This window comes from Gouania willdenowi, chromosome 9, assembly GCF_900634775.1.
Source record: "Gouania willdenowi chromosome 9, fGouWil2.1, whole genome shotgun sequence".
Lineage (NCBI taxonomy): Eukaryota > Metazoa > Chordata > Actinopteri > Blenniiformes > Gobiesocidae > Gouania > Gouania willdenowi.
This window is the reverse complement of record NC_041052.1, coordinates 36,784,854-36,800,383: the sequence shown is the minus strand read 5'-3', so window position 1 is coordinate 36,800,383 and position 15,530 is coordinate 36,784,854. Positions and strand designations below refer to the sequence as shown.

Sequence of the window (15,530 nt, the reverse complement as noted above, 5' to 3'; positions counted from 1 at the left end):
TATTTTCTTGTTAAAAAAAAAAAAAAGCCTTAAACAAAATATAGGGATTTGCTGAAATAAGCAATGCTGCTTGAATGGTAAACATGGATTTTTATCTTCATATTTCACAGTGCAAATTAAATATCAAGCAAGCAAAGAAATATTCCATGCCTTTATGAATATTTAAATTTGTATTTCAATGAAAAATTTCTAAAATAGTTTATTTGGTAAAAATGGAAATGCAGCAACATGTACAGCTAACACAGAAAATTGCTTTGTTTTGTGTGTGATTGTTTTTTTTTTTCCCAAGTTTTCTGTATTTTGTTTGTCATTTTGTTCGTTTTTGGTGTCATTTTGTATATTTTCCACTTGTTCTTATTTATATTTGTATTCACCTTGTGTGTTTTTGGAGAAAATGTGTGTATTTTTGTAGTCTTTTTATTGATTTATTCGTCATTTTGTGTACTTTTGTTGTTATTTTGTGTGTTTTTGGAGGCATGTATACATAATTATGGTGTCGATTGGTATATTTTTCAGTTATTCTTTTGCATATTCATAATTTTTTAGTAATATTTGTAATTTGTCCAATTTTTGTTGTCTTTATGTGTTTTTGGAGACATTCATGTGTATTTTTGATGTCGTTATGTACTAATTTCAGCTATTCTTTAGCATTTTTTTAGTCATCTTGTGTGTTTTTGAAGCACATTTTTGTATTTTTGTCATCCTTATATGTATTTGTCTGTTATTTTGTGTACTTTTGTTGTCATGTTGTGTCTTTTTTGGAGGCATTTAGGCATATGTTTTGTGTCGTTTTGTATATTTTTCTCATTCTTTTTTACGTTTGTCGTCATCTTGTGTGTTTTTGAAGCAATTTGTTTTTGTCCTTTAATGTTTTTTTTACTGTTATTCTTTCTATTTAAGTTGTCATTTTGGATATTTTCAGCCATCTTGTGTTTTCTGTAGCACATTTGTGTATTTTTGTCTTTTTATGTACTTTTCTGTTATTTTTTGGGGGGGTGTTTTTTGGGTCATTTTGTGCATTTACAAATTTTGTATTACACAGAGCAAATAAAATACCAATTAAGCAAAGAAAAGCTGATTACTACTCCATGCCTCTATGAATATTTATAGTAGTATTTCAATATATCATTTTTGAAATAGTGTTTATTAAGTTAAAATGGAAATGCAGAAACCCTGTATATTTTATTTCAGCTGGGTAAAAAAGGTGCTCGTCTCCTGTTTCCTGTAAGAACACAATCACAATCACACATAAAAAATAATACTGAAAGGCTCTGAAATCCCTGAGTAATCAGTCACGGATGTCTGAAAGCACATCGGGTTATGAAAACACTTAAAAGATGAGTTTTTAAAAAAGCTAATCGTCGCTGTGTCGTTTGTGCCTTTGAATTAGCTCCAGGTTCATTTACAACACTATTATCCACTGTTTTCCAAATGAAAAGCTTTTAGATATGCACCAATCAGAGTCTCTGCAGACTCACTCCTCTAGACTAGTAGTGACAGCAGCGCTGGAATATTCAGCACTTCCTCTGAACAAAAGGCACATGGGACGTGTGCAAATGAGCGCTCTTATTGGTCTAATGGGCCCCTGCAGAGTGATCTCATTGATGCTGATGTCTTTCTGCTGTCTCCGTGTTATGAGGACGGCTCCAGTTATCTACACGCATCAGTGCCTCGACGTCAGCGGCTCCATCTCCACCACCAGATCCTGAGGCCGGGACCCTTTACTCAGCTCCAACGCCCGTGGTACCACCGTGGACCAGCGATCTGAGAAACAATCAGGTTCATATTAAGGGTGTAAGAAAAAATATATCCTGCAATATGTCACGATATTTCCCCCGATTATCGTATCTATCCATAAAATGTCCAAATCGACTTTTTTAATCATGTTTTTTCTGGATCAGTTTGAAAAATACAAAATCTCTCATAATTGGCAAATTTTCAAAAACTCATATCTTGGTTTGTAATTGACCAATCACAATAAAATTTGACTCATGTCAGGTTCGTTCATCAGCTACTTCTCCGCGTTTGATCGGGATCGAATCTGGATTGTGATTTTTTGGAAAAGTGGGGGTGTCAATAAGGGTGTAAGAAAAAATTGATTCGGCGATATATCGCAATATTTCACCGCGCGATTATCGTATCGCAACAAAATCCAAATCGATTTCTTAAAGTCATGTTTTTTAATGTCCCGTGATGAGTTGCTTGAACATAGTGGCGTATTTTTCTCGCTTCATCGCTGACGTGACGACCGGGGGAGTGACATGGAGAGAAGCTAATTACCGATTGGATGTTGCGACACAGTGTCCCTCAAAGTCGCTTGAAAAGTTCAAAGTTTTCTACTTTGAGTCGCTGGATTTGCGCGAGTCCCGTCACTTGATGTTGCCTCATTTACATTTATTTTTAATGTAATCTAGTCACCAGAGTCACTGAAGTTATGTTCCGTGTGAATGCACTTTAACAATATAAGAAAAAAATCAATTTGCTGATATATCGCAATATTTCTCCACGCAATTATCATATCAATCCAAAATATGTCGAAATCAATTTTTTAAGATATTAATAGCACGTAAAAAAGAACATTCAATGACATAACATTAAAAACATATGCATAACACGTAAACGTCCGGTCACTAGGTGTCAGTGAACCACATCAGACCTTGTTAAACTACCTCACTCCTCATTGTATTGAGTTGATTGCAATTATGGCGTATTTATAATTTTAAATGTAATCGAAACAATCTGTTGCTGTTGTAATTATGATTTAATTGGAATTGAGTTCAGATAATTGACTTTGTAATTGTAATTGGCATGGACTTTTTATAAAAACTGTATAAAATACACTAAAACATTTTATATATCATGCAATTTGTTTTTCATCTCTTGGTTACCTTGGTCAGATCTCCTACCAGGACCCCAACTACAGGCGCTCTATTCCAGCAGAAGAGTCCCTGTCCATCTGTCTCCGCCTCCGGTTAGTGTTTTTCACTTCTTCTCATTATTCTAAATACGGTCACGGTTGGGGAACGCTCCTGATTGGTCAACGCGCCGTGATATGCCCCAAAAGTTCAACAATCCCAACTCCAGCGTCGGCTGCGTCAAAAGCGTCTGCCTCATAATAAGCTTCAAAACGCGCTGCACAGGAGGCTCGGGATGTGCAGCGGGACCTCTGACGCTCCCTAGAAGCACGTCCACCATATATTGTGAATGTACACCTGCCGCTTTTGACGTTTTCCACGCTTTTGGTGTGAACGCGCCATTAGGCTTCCTAATCAATGAAAATATTGGTTTTATGTTAATGGGTTAGACATCTGAGTCTTTTTCTGTCACTATACCCCTAGATTTACATTTATTTTAAATGGCGAAATAGTAGTGGGAAAACATGATATGAAACATACTTTATTGATTGTTAAATACATTTGTGTAAGTCATAGTAATGTAACATGGTTCCCTAGTTTTGCATTTTGTAGTTTTTTAGTTTTGCATTTTGTAGTTTTTATAGAATTTCCATGCCAATTACAATGTATCTGAACTCAATTACAATTGAATTATTATGATTACAACAGCAACAGATTTTTTTCGATTACAGTTACAATTATAATTGACCCCAACCCTGATGTACACCCCTAGTTCATATACACTGTGGTAGTTTATTTATTTTTTTAAATCTCACCTCTTCTCAGTGCTCTGACGCTCTGCTGGAGTCCACTGGGCTGACTGGTTTCACTCTTTCCTGGATCCTCATTGATTATTGCCAGGTTCTGATTCCAGTGGCACCAGTTCACCTCGTCTACCCTGTTTATAACAAACAACCTGTGGTTTCTGTTCCTAAATGGTATTTTTTCCTGGTGACTGGCAATACCTGAAACACCAGCGTCTGTCTGGCGTTCCATCCCAGTTCTTCCCCACTGTCACCATTTCTCCAGCTCGGAAGGACTTTCGGAGACAGACTGGGAATGAGCGCTCAATGTCCAAGATGGTTGTCGCCCACTATGGAAAAAAAAAAAAAAAAAAAAAAAAAAAAAATGATTCTATAACATGGACATTTTACAACTTAAGCACTGGTCAGATCTGTGGCAAATCATTTCAATATCAATGAGCTCTTCAGAATAATAATGACTCTGAGCATTAACATAGGAAAGAACAAAGGGTTTGTGTGTTTTGTTTTGTTGTTTTGTGTAATTTTGTTGTTGTGGTTTTCTTTGTTCTTCTCTTAGTTTTGTATATTTTTTGTCTATTTTGTAAAAAAAAAAAAAAAAAATGTGGTTGTTTTTTGCGTTTTCATTGTTGTTATGTCTATTTGGAGAAAGTTTGTGTATTTTCTTGTTGTATAGTATATTTTTGTCATTCTGTATATGGTAGTTTTGTTGTGTTGTGTTTAATGAGTCTTTTTGTTTTTGCTTTAATTAATACAGGAAAGAACAAAGGGTTTGTCAATTAGATTTATTGATTTTGGGTTTCTTTTTAGTCATTTTGTGTATTTTTGTTGTTGTTTTGTATATTTTCTTCTTAATTTTTTCATTTTGGATGTTATTTAATGTGTTTTTGGAGCTGTTTTGTGTATTTATGTTGTCATTTTGGAAAATATTCTCTGATCCAATGTAGGGAGGGTTTTTTTTTTAAATCATTTTATGTCTTTCTGTTGTTTTGTATATTTTCCTCTCATTTTCTGTTTTTTTTTTTCGTTTGGTATAATGTTATTAATTGTATTTTTGGGGTTGTTTTGTGTATTTATGATGTCATTTTGTTTATTTCTCTTTCATTTTATTCAGCGTTTTCATTTTACAGTGTAGTTTACAGTGTAGTTGGTAGATGGCTCACAATACAATAGTTGTATTTATCTGTATTATATTTGTACGTTTGTATTGTATTGTCCTGGAGGTGTGCACTTGTGTTTAATCCCTATTTAATTAACAGTCTTTTATTTAATTATGTAAATTTTCTTTCTAGTCTATGTTTTAGTGTTTCTTCTTTTTATTCTAAATATTTCTGAAGCATCTGTAAAAATTTCCCCCTGGGATAAATAAAGTACATCTGATTCTGATTTCATGTGTTCTTTGGAGTAACTTTTAGTATATCTGTTGTCCTCTGGTGTAATTTTCTGCAATTTTCTGTGTCTTTGAAGTCATTTTCTGTGTTGTTACACTTGGGGGCTGCACAAGGGCCGTCAGTTCCCCATGTCTGGTGTAAGCATTATAACTAATAGCAGATCTCTGTCTTATCCTTGGTAATCACAGGCAGTCAGGTCACCTGAAGCTTCCAGATCTTCTTGCTCTCCTTGGACACCTGTCCCACCGTCTCCCCCATCAAAGCGATCAACATGTTGAGCAGCAGCACGAAGGTGAGGATTATGTAAGTCACTAAGAGGATGAGGAAGACCGCAGGGTACTGGGCACTCTGGACCATGTCCAGTTCTCCCATCCCAATGGTTAGCTTAAACAGGTCCAACAGGAAGTTGCTGAACGTGTCGGTGTCTCTGCAGTTTGGGTAGGTGGGGCACCCCCCCTCACCCTCACACTCAGAGCCCGGTGGGGGACACACGGTCAGCAGGGACACCAGGGCTGAGCAGGGGAGAGAGAAGTTAGAAAAAGCATCAGCATTAGCCAGGGTAGGGGTCAATTATAATTGTAATCACGTAATTGATCATTAATTACAATCATGACATAGTTATAATTATAATCTGTTGCTGTTGTAACTGTAATTGAATAGTAATTGAGGCACGAGGCACCCTCGCTATTGTTATCCATTTTTTTCTTCTGTCGGTGGATAACTCCTCCTACAACGTTTGTCCAATTTTGACAAATAACTTATCAAAACACTCAAAAAGTTAGGTATGTGCTAATGTTCGGCTAATGTCACTATTCCATTAATGTTAGGTTAATGCTATTGCTGGACTAATGCTAATGTTAGGTTCTTGTTAATGCTAGTGTCAGCGCCCAATTCTTTTGTGGGCCTGATCGTTTCGGATCCTTTCAATGCATGCGTGAAACGCGTTTACATCCGGTCGGCATATTTTAAGGCAATTGGTGTACTATTTTAAAAAATTTGAAACTCTGTTATTTAAAAATATTAGAAATTTATGCTTTGATTGATTTTCAATTTATTTTGGATTTTATTTTATTTTCTGTTTGGTTTTTGATAGTCAATGTTGTGTATTGTGTTTTGATCCATTTTTTTTATTTTTAACAATTAAAAACACCACAAAACAGTCACATATTTAAATGTGTACTATTAAAATATTTAATAAATGTTGTATGGTCAGTCTACATTCAAATATCACGTCACAGGAGCTCTGTCGTAAAGATTGTGAGTGCAGGAAGTGACGTAGAAATGATTGGGCACTGACGCTAGGCTAATGCTATTGCTAAGCTACTGCTATTGCTAGGCTAATGTTAACGCTAAGCTCATGTTAATTCTTGGTTAGTGCTAATGCTAGGTTTGTGCTAATGCTGGGTAAATGTTACTGCTCGGCTAATGCTAAAGCGAGTTAATGCTATGTTAATGCTAATGCAAGGTTAATGCTAATGCTAAGGGAATGCTATGCTAATGCTAAGCAAATGCTAAACTAGTGCAGTGCATGGAAATTCTATAAAAACTGTCATTTACGATGTAATTATACGCAAAACTGGGAAACCATGTCACAGTTCTATGCCTTACGTATGTGTAGTTAAAAATTATTAAAAACTGTTTCATATCAAGTTTACCCATCAGTTCTCTTGAGGATCATTTTACCATTTAAGAAAAATTTGAAATTGAAGGGTCTACTGACAGAAAAAAGGCTCAGATGCCCACACCAAAAATATTATTACCAATATTTTCATTGATTAAGAAACCTAACATGGTAACCAAGAGATGAAAAACAAATTGGATGATATGTAATTTATTTATTTTAGGCTCATTAATTGTGATTAATTGTAAATGAGAACATAATAGTAAAGACCATTGGGGAAAATTTTATTATTGTAATTTTAATTGTAATTGGAAAAAATGCTGGTCATTTTAATCGGAATTGAGTTGTAATTGAACATTGATAATGAAAAACGTAATTGTAATTAAAAAGTAAGTAAGCAAGCAAGTAGTTTATTTATAAAGCGCTTTTTGCAGATAAAATCACAAAGTACTGTACAGAGTTGTGGTAAAAGTACAAGTGCAACACAATAGAATAATAAAACAAGAGTGCATAAACATCATAAGAACAGCAACATTAAAGGATAAATAAAAATTAAAATCCAGTTAACTAAAAGCTTTTCTGTAAAGTGTAGTCTTCAGCAGTTTTTTAAAAGTGTCCACACAGTTGAGCTCCCTGAGAGACTGGTGCAGGTTATTCCAGTCAATTGACCCCAACCCTGGTATTAGCACTGAGGAGAGCAGCTAAACGATGGTGGGGGTCCTACCTGATGCATATCCTATCATGAACAGCACGTACACCAGCAGGAAGCGGAAAAGGTCTTTGAAGAGAATCTACCAATCAACAGAAGAAGAATGTTTTTCAGATAAGAACTCTGGTGGCTTTAATGACTGTTGTGTTACCTTCTGTATCATGATGCTGTAGGTCCCAGTGAGCTTCAGGCCTCTGGTGAAGTACAGTGTGTTCATCCAGCCCAAGACCAGTGCAAACACCATTACAGTGACGTAGGCCTTAACGCCCGACAGGTACAAAGCAGCAGTGACTACTATCAGCACTGAGTAGATGAAGCTGGGGGAGGAATAACAAGAAGACATAGTAATCAACGATCCCTGCCAGATTGGTTCTCATTATAACTCACAACTTTTTCTTAAATGTCCTAAATCTAACTTAGATGTATACGAAAGAAAATATTATCACAAGATGCCGAACTATCTTAAACGTTTTCTAAGAAAAGCTGTCCCCTATAAAGATACCTCGAGTAAAAAAACGGAACAAGGGCAATAACTCCGGAAGAAATAATTGTGCACTTCTTATTTTCGAACTCCATCAAGGTATTGATACCCTGAAGCCACACACCGAATTTGGTTATCCTATCCTAAACGGTTTCTAAGAAAAGCTGTCCCTTTTGAAGATAACAAGGGTAATAACTCCAGAAAAAATAATTGTGCACTTCTCATTTTCGAACTCCATCAAGGTATTGATACCCTGAAGCCACACATCAAATTTGGTTATCCTATCTTAACAAGTTTCTGAGAAAAGCTGTCCCTTTTAACTCAGATGGATGGGCACACGGACAGACAGATGGAGCTCAAACCACATTTTTGTGGCGGGGGTTAATAAACCACATGTTAACATGCTAATGTATGAAAAACACGTTAACATTTAAACACCACTGATAATAACTCAACATGATTCAGGAGCGCTTGACGGCTCAGTATATGTTTTGGTCATTGTTTTTTTTCTCTGCAAAAGATATAAAAAAATAATTAAAATTTCTATTTTAAAATAAAATAAATAAAAATTCACTGCCTTTTTTATTAGGAACAAGATGGGATATGCCAAAAAAACCAGGATTTTTCTGTTTTCAAAGTAAGAGTCTTTTTTTTTTTTTAAACAAAAAAATAATAAAATGAGTGGTTAGTTGATTTCCATTTTCAAATGTAAAAAAGAAGAAAAAAAAATAATAATATATATATATATATATATATATATATAATGGGTTTTTTCAATATTGTGCGACCGAAAGTTTCTGTTTTCAAAGTAAGAGTCTGGAAAACTGATGTAAAACACATTAGCCTTTTTACACCATTGCTAATAACTGAACATGATTAAGGAACAGTTGATGTGTCAGTGTATGTTTTGGTCATTGTTTTTGTTTTGTTTTACTTTCCCACAAAAAGATATTGAAAAATAAATAAAAATGACTGTATATTTTTTTATATCTATATAAAAAATTTAAAATATTCACAGCATTTGTTTTAATCAGGGTCAAGGTGTGATAAACGAAACAAGTGAAAAGTTAGAAGACCAAAAACTAACAAAAAAACTGTTTTTCTCATTAGTATGCGACCAGAAGTTCCTGTTTTCAGAGTACATTGATGGACACTGAACAGTACGTTGTTTTTCAAAACAATAAAAGAGGAAGGGAAGATTGTAGTAAAACCTCCTTCATTCCCACTTTGGCGTGATGTGTGCAGAGATTTCTGCAGATGACAAGCCTTCGTTTGCCATGTCAAAAATCCCGAGACTACATTTTATCCTGGGACGAAAGAAACCACGGGTACAAGTCAGATTTTGGCGCTTCTGCCAGAATCACAGCGTCGTCCTCATACGCGCTCTTACTTTGAAAAACAGCAACTTCCAGTCGTCTTTTTCCTCCAACATTGAATTTTTTGTTTTTAGAAACAAAAAATGATGAGCTAAATAATTGAATTAAAGGCAGGAAATGTTTGCCTAAAGTTGGATGCAGCTGTGGTAAAGCTAAACAAGGACGCAGCAGAAGAACTCACTACAGTAGTTGAAATGATCCGTCGATGAACAAAGACTTCATCCCAGGACACTTCTTCAAGAAGAGGTCCTTAACCTGCAGAGTCCAGAGGAAAACCATGAGAACAATAGAAGGAATGACACTGAGAACAACGGATACAAACTGTGTGTGTGTGTGTGTGTGTGTGTGTGTGTATGCTAACATTGGTGAGGAAGAAGAAGATTCCAGATGCTAGCGTCACAACCTCTCCTCCCAGCCGTAAAAAGTCTGATGAAGTGTTGTATGGATACGGAGGCTGTGGAGAAGGACGAGGATACTTTACTGAGGTGATCACAAGCACACACAGAAACACAACCCCCCCCCCCCCCCCCCCCCACACACACACACACACACACACACACACACACACACACACGAGAGGATGGATGATGATGTGACAAAACATGGAGCTGAAGGATAATTTTGTATTTGGGATTTACATCTTTGATGAGCAGATTTCTATCAGTCTAATACATATCAGAATATTAAGATTTACAGCAGGCAGCTGGGTATCCTAACTGAGCAAGTAATCCTTCATATTCACAGAACCACACAATGTGTCAGACTAAAATGACTTCAAATCAAATGTGTATATCATTAAAGCAACTCTTTTGCCTCAAATATCAAGCTATAAATTGGACACTGTTTAACTTCTCCTATAGATTGGATCCATTCTGAAAAATGAAGTTTTTTTGGAGAATAACAGTGCATAACCTTTTATGTTTTGTTTTTTTATGCAATATTTGATTATGGTAGCTCCTATTGGGGATCAGGTCCATGGTGTACCCTGCTTTGTACCCTATAGAATAGAATTTGATTGAAATAAAGATTCTATTTTACATTGTTCCACAGCAGTGAAAGCTAACCATGTGTTGCACAAAGAGTTTAGAACTATTGCTAATTTCCAACTGTGGTCCCCATCATAACAGTGAACTAAAATGTAAATAAAAAAATATGCTAAAATGACACCATACAACACAACACAACACACATGTAAAATGCACTAAAACATTTATCTGTCATCCAATTTGTTTTTCCTCCCTTTGTTACCTTGTTAGGCTTCTATGAAAATATTGGTATTAATATTTTTTGGTGTGGACGTCTGAGCCTTTTTTTTGGTCTGTATACCCCGTGATTACATTTTTTGTTTTAAATGACAAAATTACCCTCATGAGAACTTATAGGTTAGTGGGAAAAGTTGATATGAAACATATTTTAATAATTGTTAATTACGCATGTGTGTAAGCCACAGAACTATAACATAATTTCTCCTGGTTTGTGTGTCTGTGTGTGTGTTCCTCAAATATCTCTGCGGATCAGGATCAGACTGATCAGACTGAGGGTATGCAATGTCGGATTTGTTTGGACGCCCCACCCCCACGCTCCACCTCCTGAGTTGATGCACTCGGTGATAATGTCATCAGTTAGAACTAGAGATGTAACGATTCACTCAACTCCCGATACGATTCGATTCACGATACTGGGTTCCCGATACGATTCTCTCATGATTTATTTTGCAAAATGGGACTGTAGACAAATGATGATTGAAAAATATTCCTTTATTTTTTTTGGGAAAAAAAACTAGAAAATACTGTACTATTTTCCTTTTATTTTTCATTGTCAAAAGAATTCCTTGATAAACTATTAAAAACAATGCAATTTAACTAAAAATATCTTGAATGAAATAAATAGAGGAATAATACAAATGAAGAAGAAGCCTAGTAATTTAAATTCTGGTTCTATAGTAAACAATGCAAAACTGCATAATAGTTCTTTTTCTTTTTAAAAGTGCAACTGAAAATGTATTTTGTGCCTTAACAATTGGACTTTAAAAAAAAAAAACAGTCATTGCACTGTATTTAGGTCAGATATTTGTTTGGACCAGCAGAGGGCGCTGGTAACCCAGTGGTCGCTTGCCATGCAGATAATCTGTGCAGTGAAGAAGAGATGCTATGCTAGCAGACAGAGCTAATAGAAAAACGTGACTTTTACAGATATTCACGTAATATTACAGATATTCTTTCGGTGCTAAGGGGGTAAGGAATCATTTATGAACATATTTAAGAGTAGAAGGCGGCCAGAAAGAAAGTAGTAGCAGATTCCACCCACCGCCTCAGCATTTGGACAAGAGGATAAATATATAGCACCCTCTGCTGTTTAAATAAAGTATTGCGATTCAATTTTCAGAAAATTGATATCAATCGTGATACCTATGAATCGATTTTTAACTGCCTCACGATTAATCGTTACATCCCTAGTTACAACACTGGAAAATTGGTCCACAGTGATGATATCATCCCTATGTTCTAATGTTCAAATATTCCAATGTTCCAATAAGGCTGAATGATTAATTGTATTTGTGATATTATCGCGACATCATAAAACGTGATTTTGTAATCACAAGGCTGCAATTTTTTATTTTTTTATGATAATTTATTTTAAGTTTGAAGCAGATATTAGTTCTCCTTACTTTTCCTGCACTTTAGTATGTGTGATGTTACTGACTGGATATTAGTAAGCTTTGTTTTATTTTTTCACATCTGTTTATTTTACTTATTTATCGACTGTCCTGTTAAGTTTACAGAGTGTTTAAGAAGTGCTGTCCACATGTTTACATGTTTCATTAAACGTGAAGTTAGTTAGATATGTTGTAAAGCCACAGATTTGTTTGCTAAATCAATTGAATGAAGTTTGATTGATTGATTGATTGATTGATATTTAATATGAAGATGTGTTATTGATTGATTTCTGGCCCAACTCTTCACATTTAAGTCAAAGTATTTCAATTTGCTGTATTTAGTTGTAAAAATGTAAGAGTGACTGCCCTCTATGGGTTGAAACCTAGCTATTACAATAGAATGTTGCTATTGGCTGAGAATGGTTGGTTTTTTACATTTTGGTGGCTGTTAGCCCCGCCCCTTTAATAAAAACTAGCACCTGTGGACTCCGTGGTGAGTAGGTTGGATTGAGAGAATTGTGAATAGAGAGGTATATTTAGTATTGATTGGCTAGTGAGCATAGCATAGATTGTTGTTTGGAGATTTTGCAGTATAGACTGGGCGTGTCTGAACTTCTCCAGGAGCCACGCCCATAATCAAGGCATTTTTTAAATTTCCAGTCTAGACACACATCAATTACTGTTTAAAGCTCTGCCAGTGGCGCTGATGCTAACCATCGCTCCACTGAGCAGCTGAAGACCTTAAATATTACGTCCTTGTGATAAACTTTGATTTTTTTTTTCACCTACCGCTCCTTCTGTTGGGTGGTAATAGGCCACCAAGGTGAAAATGATCATAGTGATGAGGTAGGAAACCACACTGATGTAAAAAGTGACAGCAGCAAACTTCTGCCATTTGGCCCTGAGCAGAGCGTTGATAGGTTCCACTGCCAGCATCTCATGACGGTTCTAGAAAAAGAAAGCAGAACAGGTTAGGTTTTGTTGCCACTACAATCCCGTTTCTGTTCACTTTGACATCATTCCTGGCTCGTGTTCGAAATCACATTCTAACGTACAACTCATACTAAGTCTGACGTCAAAATTAGTATGTAGTGCGTTCGCATTAGATAATATGGAAAGATTGAGTACGTGAGAAATACCTGGATGTATACTATATGGCAGGGGTGTCAAACTCATTTTAGTTCAGGGGCAAAATTTTAGGTGCGGAAAAAAACAATTTTAACATCATTGTTTTAAATATAAGTTCAATTCACTTAAAAAAAATTGCTACCAAGTTTTGCGTAATTTAGAGTAAATTTGTGGAATTGTTTATGAGAAACTGCAAGATTTGAGACAAAATTGAGAGTTCTTTCCACAATTTGCGATCCTAAGTCACTGCATTCATATGATATAAACAAAGGAAAAATGCTATTGTGGAGTTTCATTAAATTGGTGAATTTGAGATATCTACAACTGAATTATTTGGTAATTTACACAATAATTTATGTTTTCTGTCATTTTTACTTTCTCCTGTGAGCCGATTTGGATGCTCTCAAGGGCCAGGTTTGGCCCCCGGGCCGTAAGTTTGACGCAATGTGCTATATCGGGACATTTTTAAGTATGCCCGGTGGGCACACTAGTCTTACTCAATAACCGCCCCATGATGCATTGCGAGCAGAATAAAACATGGTCCTGGGACAAGCTTCACGCTAAAAATCAAACTTCCCTATTTCAAAAACAAAAGCATCTCTTCCTGTTTTCCATTAGTTTTTTTTACGCTTTTGTAAATAGGGCTCTTATTTTGAAGTTAACCGGAAGTTTTGTCACAAGCACAAAGGAAGGTCTCTGAAAATCTACAAAATATCTGCATGAAAAGTGTTTACGGACGTTTTATGGATCAAATGACCACATGTTGATATTCTACTTGGTCACTTTCTCACTTAAAGTGTTTTCAGAACTTTCAAAGGTGGAGAATCAACAGAGATAATTAGCCTCAGTGTGATTCAGGTTTTTGCTGTTATAAGTTTGTAATACGTGGTGTCCCTTAGAGGAGAAAAAGCCTGTGTCATCAATTTTACCCCTGAATTGTCATTCTGGTCAGACTTCATTTGAATTAAAATGATCAAGATTTATATTGTATATTGCCCTTTTGAGGTAAAAATATTGAGACATGAGTTTTGGATCATATCGCCCAGCTCTAGTTCGAAACACATCTTGGGAAACTTGGAAGTATACTTCGGTGGGAATCAGGGTTGGGGTCAATGACATTTTTCAGTTACAATTACATTTTCAATTACTCATGTTCAATTACAATTCAATTATGATTATTTTTTATCCTCAGAAAGTCAATTACAATTACATTCTCAAATACTAAAGTTCAATTGCAATTAATCACAATTACTGAAATAAATAACCTAATAAAATTTAACCTTCCTCTCGTGTTAGCTTTCTGTTAGCATCTCTTGTGATAACGAGTCCTAAATCAGCTGTAAAATACACTAAAAACAAATATCTATCATCTAATTTCTTTCCTGTCTATTGGTTATGTTGTTAGGCTTCCTAATCAATGAAAATACTGTTTTTTTAAAAATATTTTTTAAAATGGTAAAAGGTGGGAAAGCTTTTTAATAATTGTTCACTACATATGTGTAGAACTGTACATAGAACTGTAACATGGTTCTCCAGTTTTGTTTTAAATTATAATGATAGAATATTCATGGTAAGTACAAATAAAAAGTCAATTATATACAATTTCATTACGATTATGACAGCAACAGATTTCTAAAATTACAATTACAATTATGTTTGACCCCAACTCTGGTGGGAATGCTCAGCATCCTAATCCTCCTAACCATACATATAATATAGAGTAGACAGTATATACTCATTGAGTGTGTAGTGCATAGTACATAGTATGCCACTTCGACCACAGCCCTGGTGTTGCCTCTATCCCATGTGTTCACCTCATTGCGGCTGTTGTAGACCAGGATTTCCAGCACAGACGGCTCCTCTCCACAAGTATCCAGAGAGGACAGGTCATAGAGGGACGAGTACACTGGACCGTACGCCCAGTCTTTGAACTTGCGTGACAAATGACGGGCTTCCTCATCTTTGATTTCACGCCTGATAATGTGCTGAAAAACCTGGAGGAATATCAAGAAACTGACTTACTGACCTATAGCTGCCATTAATTAGGAAATAGCATCGTAGAAACATTACAGAGCATAGATAAATGTTTAGTAAAGCCTATGTACCCCTATCTTTCCCAGTTTGGCAGCCATCATTAGGGGCGACATGCCGTCATTGTTGAGCACCGTCTCCAGGCTGCAGTCTGGGTACAGTTTGGCACTCTTGATCAGCAGCAGGTCGTACATCTTTGTGAGGAAGCGGGTGTTGTCCTTGGTGTTGTCTGCGATATGCACGAGTGCATGCAGTACTGTGTTTCCACGTGAATCCTGGCGACGGAGGTCGGCCTTCTTATGTGGATTCTCAGTCAGGTAGTGAACTATGTCGGGCTGGTTGGTGCACGCAGCCAGTGACAGAGGCAGTTCACCTAAGAGAGAGAGAATCTGTGATATAGTTCAGTTTGACTAGTACTCAAATGTGGAGTGCTTTTACTCAATGTAGGTTTACTAGTGCCCATGCACATTTTAGTAGAAAAG

General features: G+C 36.0%; 1 protein-coding gene across 1 annotated transcript in view; it reads right to left on the bottom strand.

Moving 5' to 3' along the window:
- Nucleotides 1-380: 380 nt before the first annotated feature.
- The window catches only part of trpv4 (transient receptor potential cation channel, subfamily V, member 4), a 36,112-nt gene continuing 20,962 nt past the window's right edge, over nt 381-15,530 (bottom strand). Inside the window, exons 7-17 of the mRNA XM_028457185.1 lie at nt 15,123-15,421; nt 14,832-15,011; nt 12,679-12,837; nt 9,595-9,687; nt 9,415-9,488; nt 7,528-7,693; nt 7,392-7,458; nt 5,248-5,558; nt 3,860-3,987; nt 3,671-3,792; nt 381-1,764 (exon numbers count right to left, since the gene is read on the bottom strand). Of these exons, the coding sequence (XP_028312986.1) occupies nt 1,664-1,764; nt 3,671-3,792; nt 3,860-3,987; nt 5,248-5,558; nt 7,392-7,458; nt 7,528-7,693; nt 9,415-9,488; nt 9,595-9,687; nt 12,679-12,837; nt 14,832-15,011; nt 15,123-15,421 (1,700 nt within the window). The 3' untranslated portion in view covers nt 381-1,663. The remainder of the gene's footprint in view (nt 1,765-3,670; nt 3,793-3,859; nt 3,988-5,247; nt 5,559-7,391; nt 7,459-7,527; nt 7,694-9,414; nt 9,489-9,594; nt 9,688-12,678; nt 12,838-14,831; nt 15,012-15,122; nt 15,422-15,530) is intronic.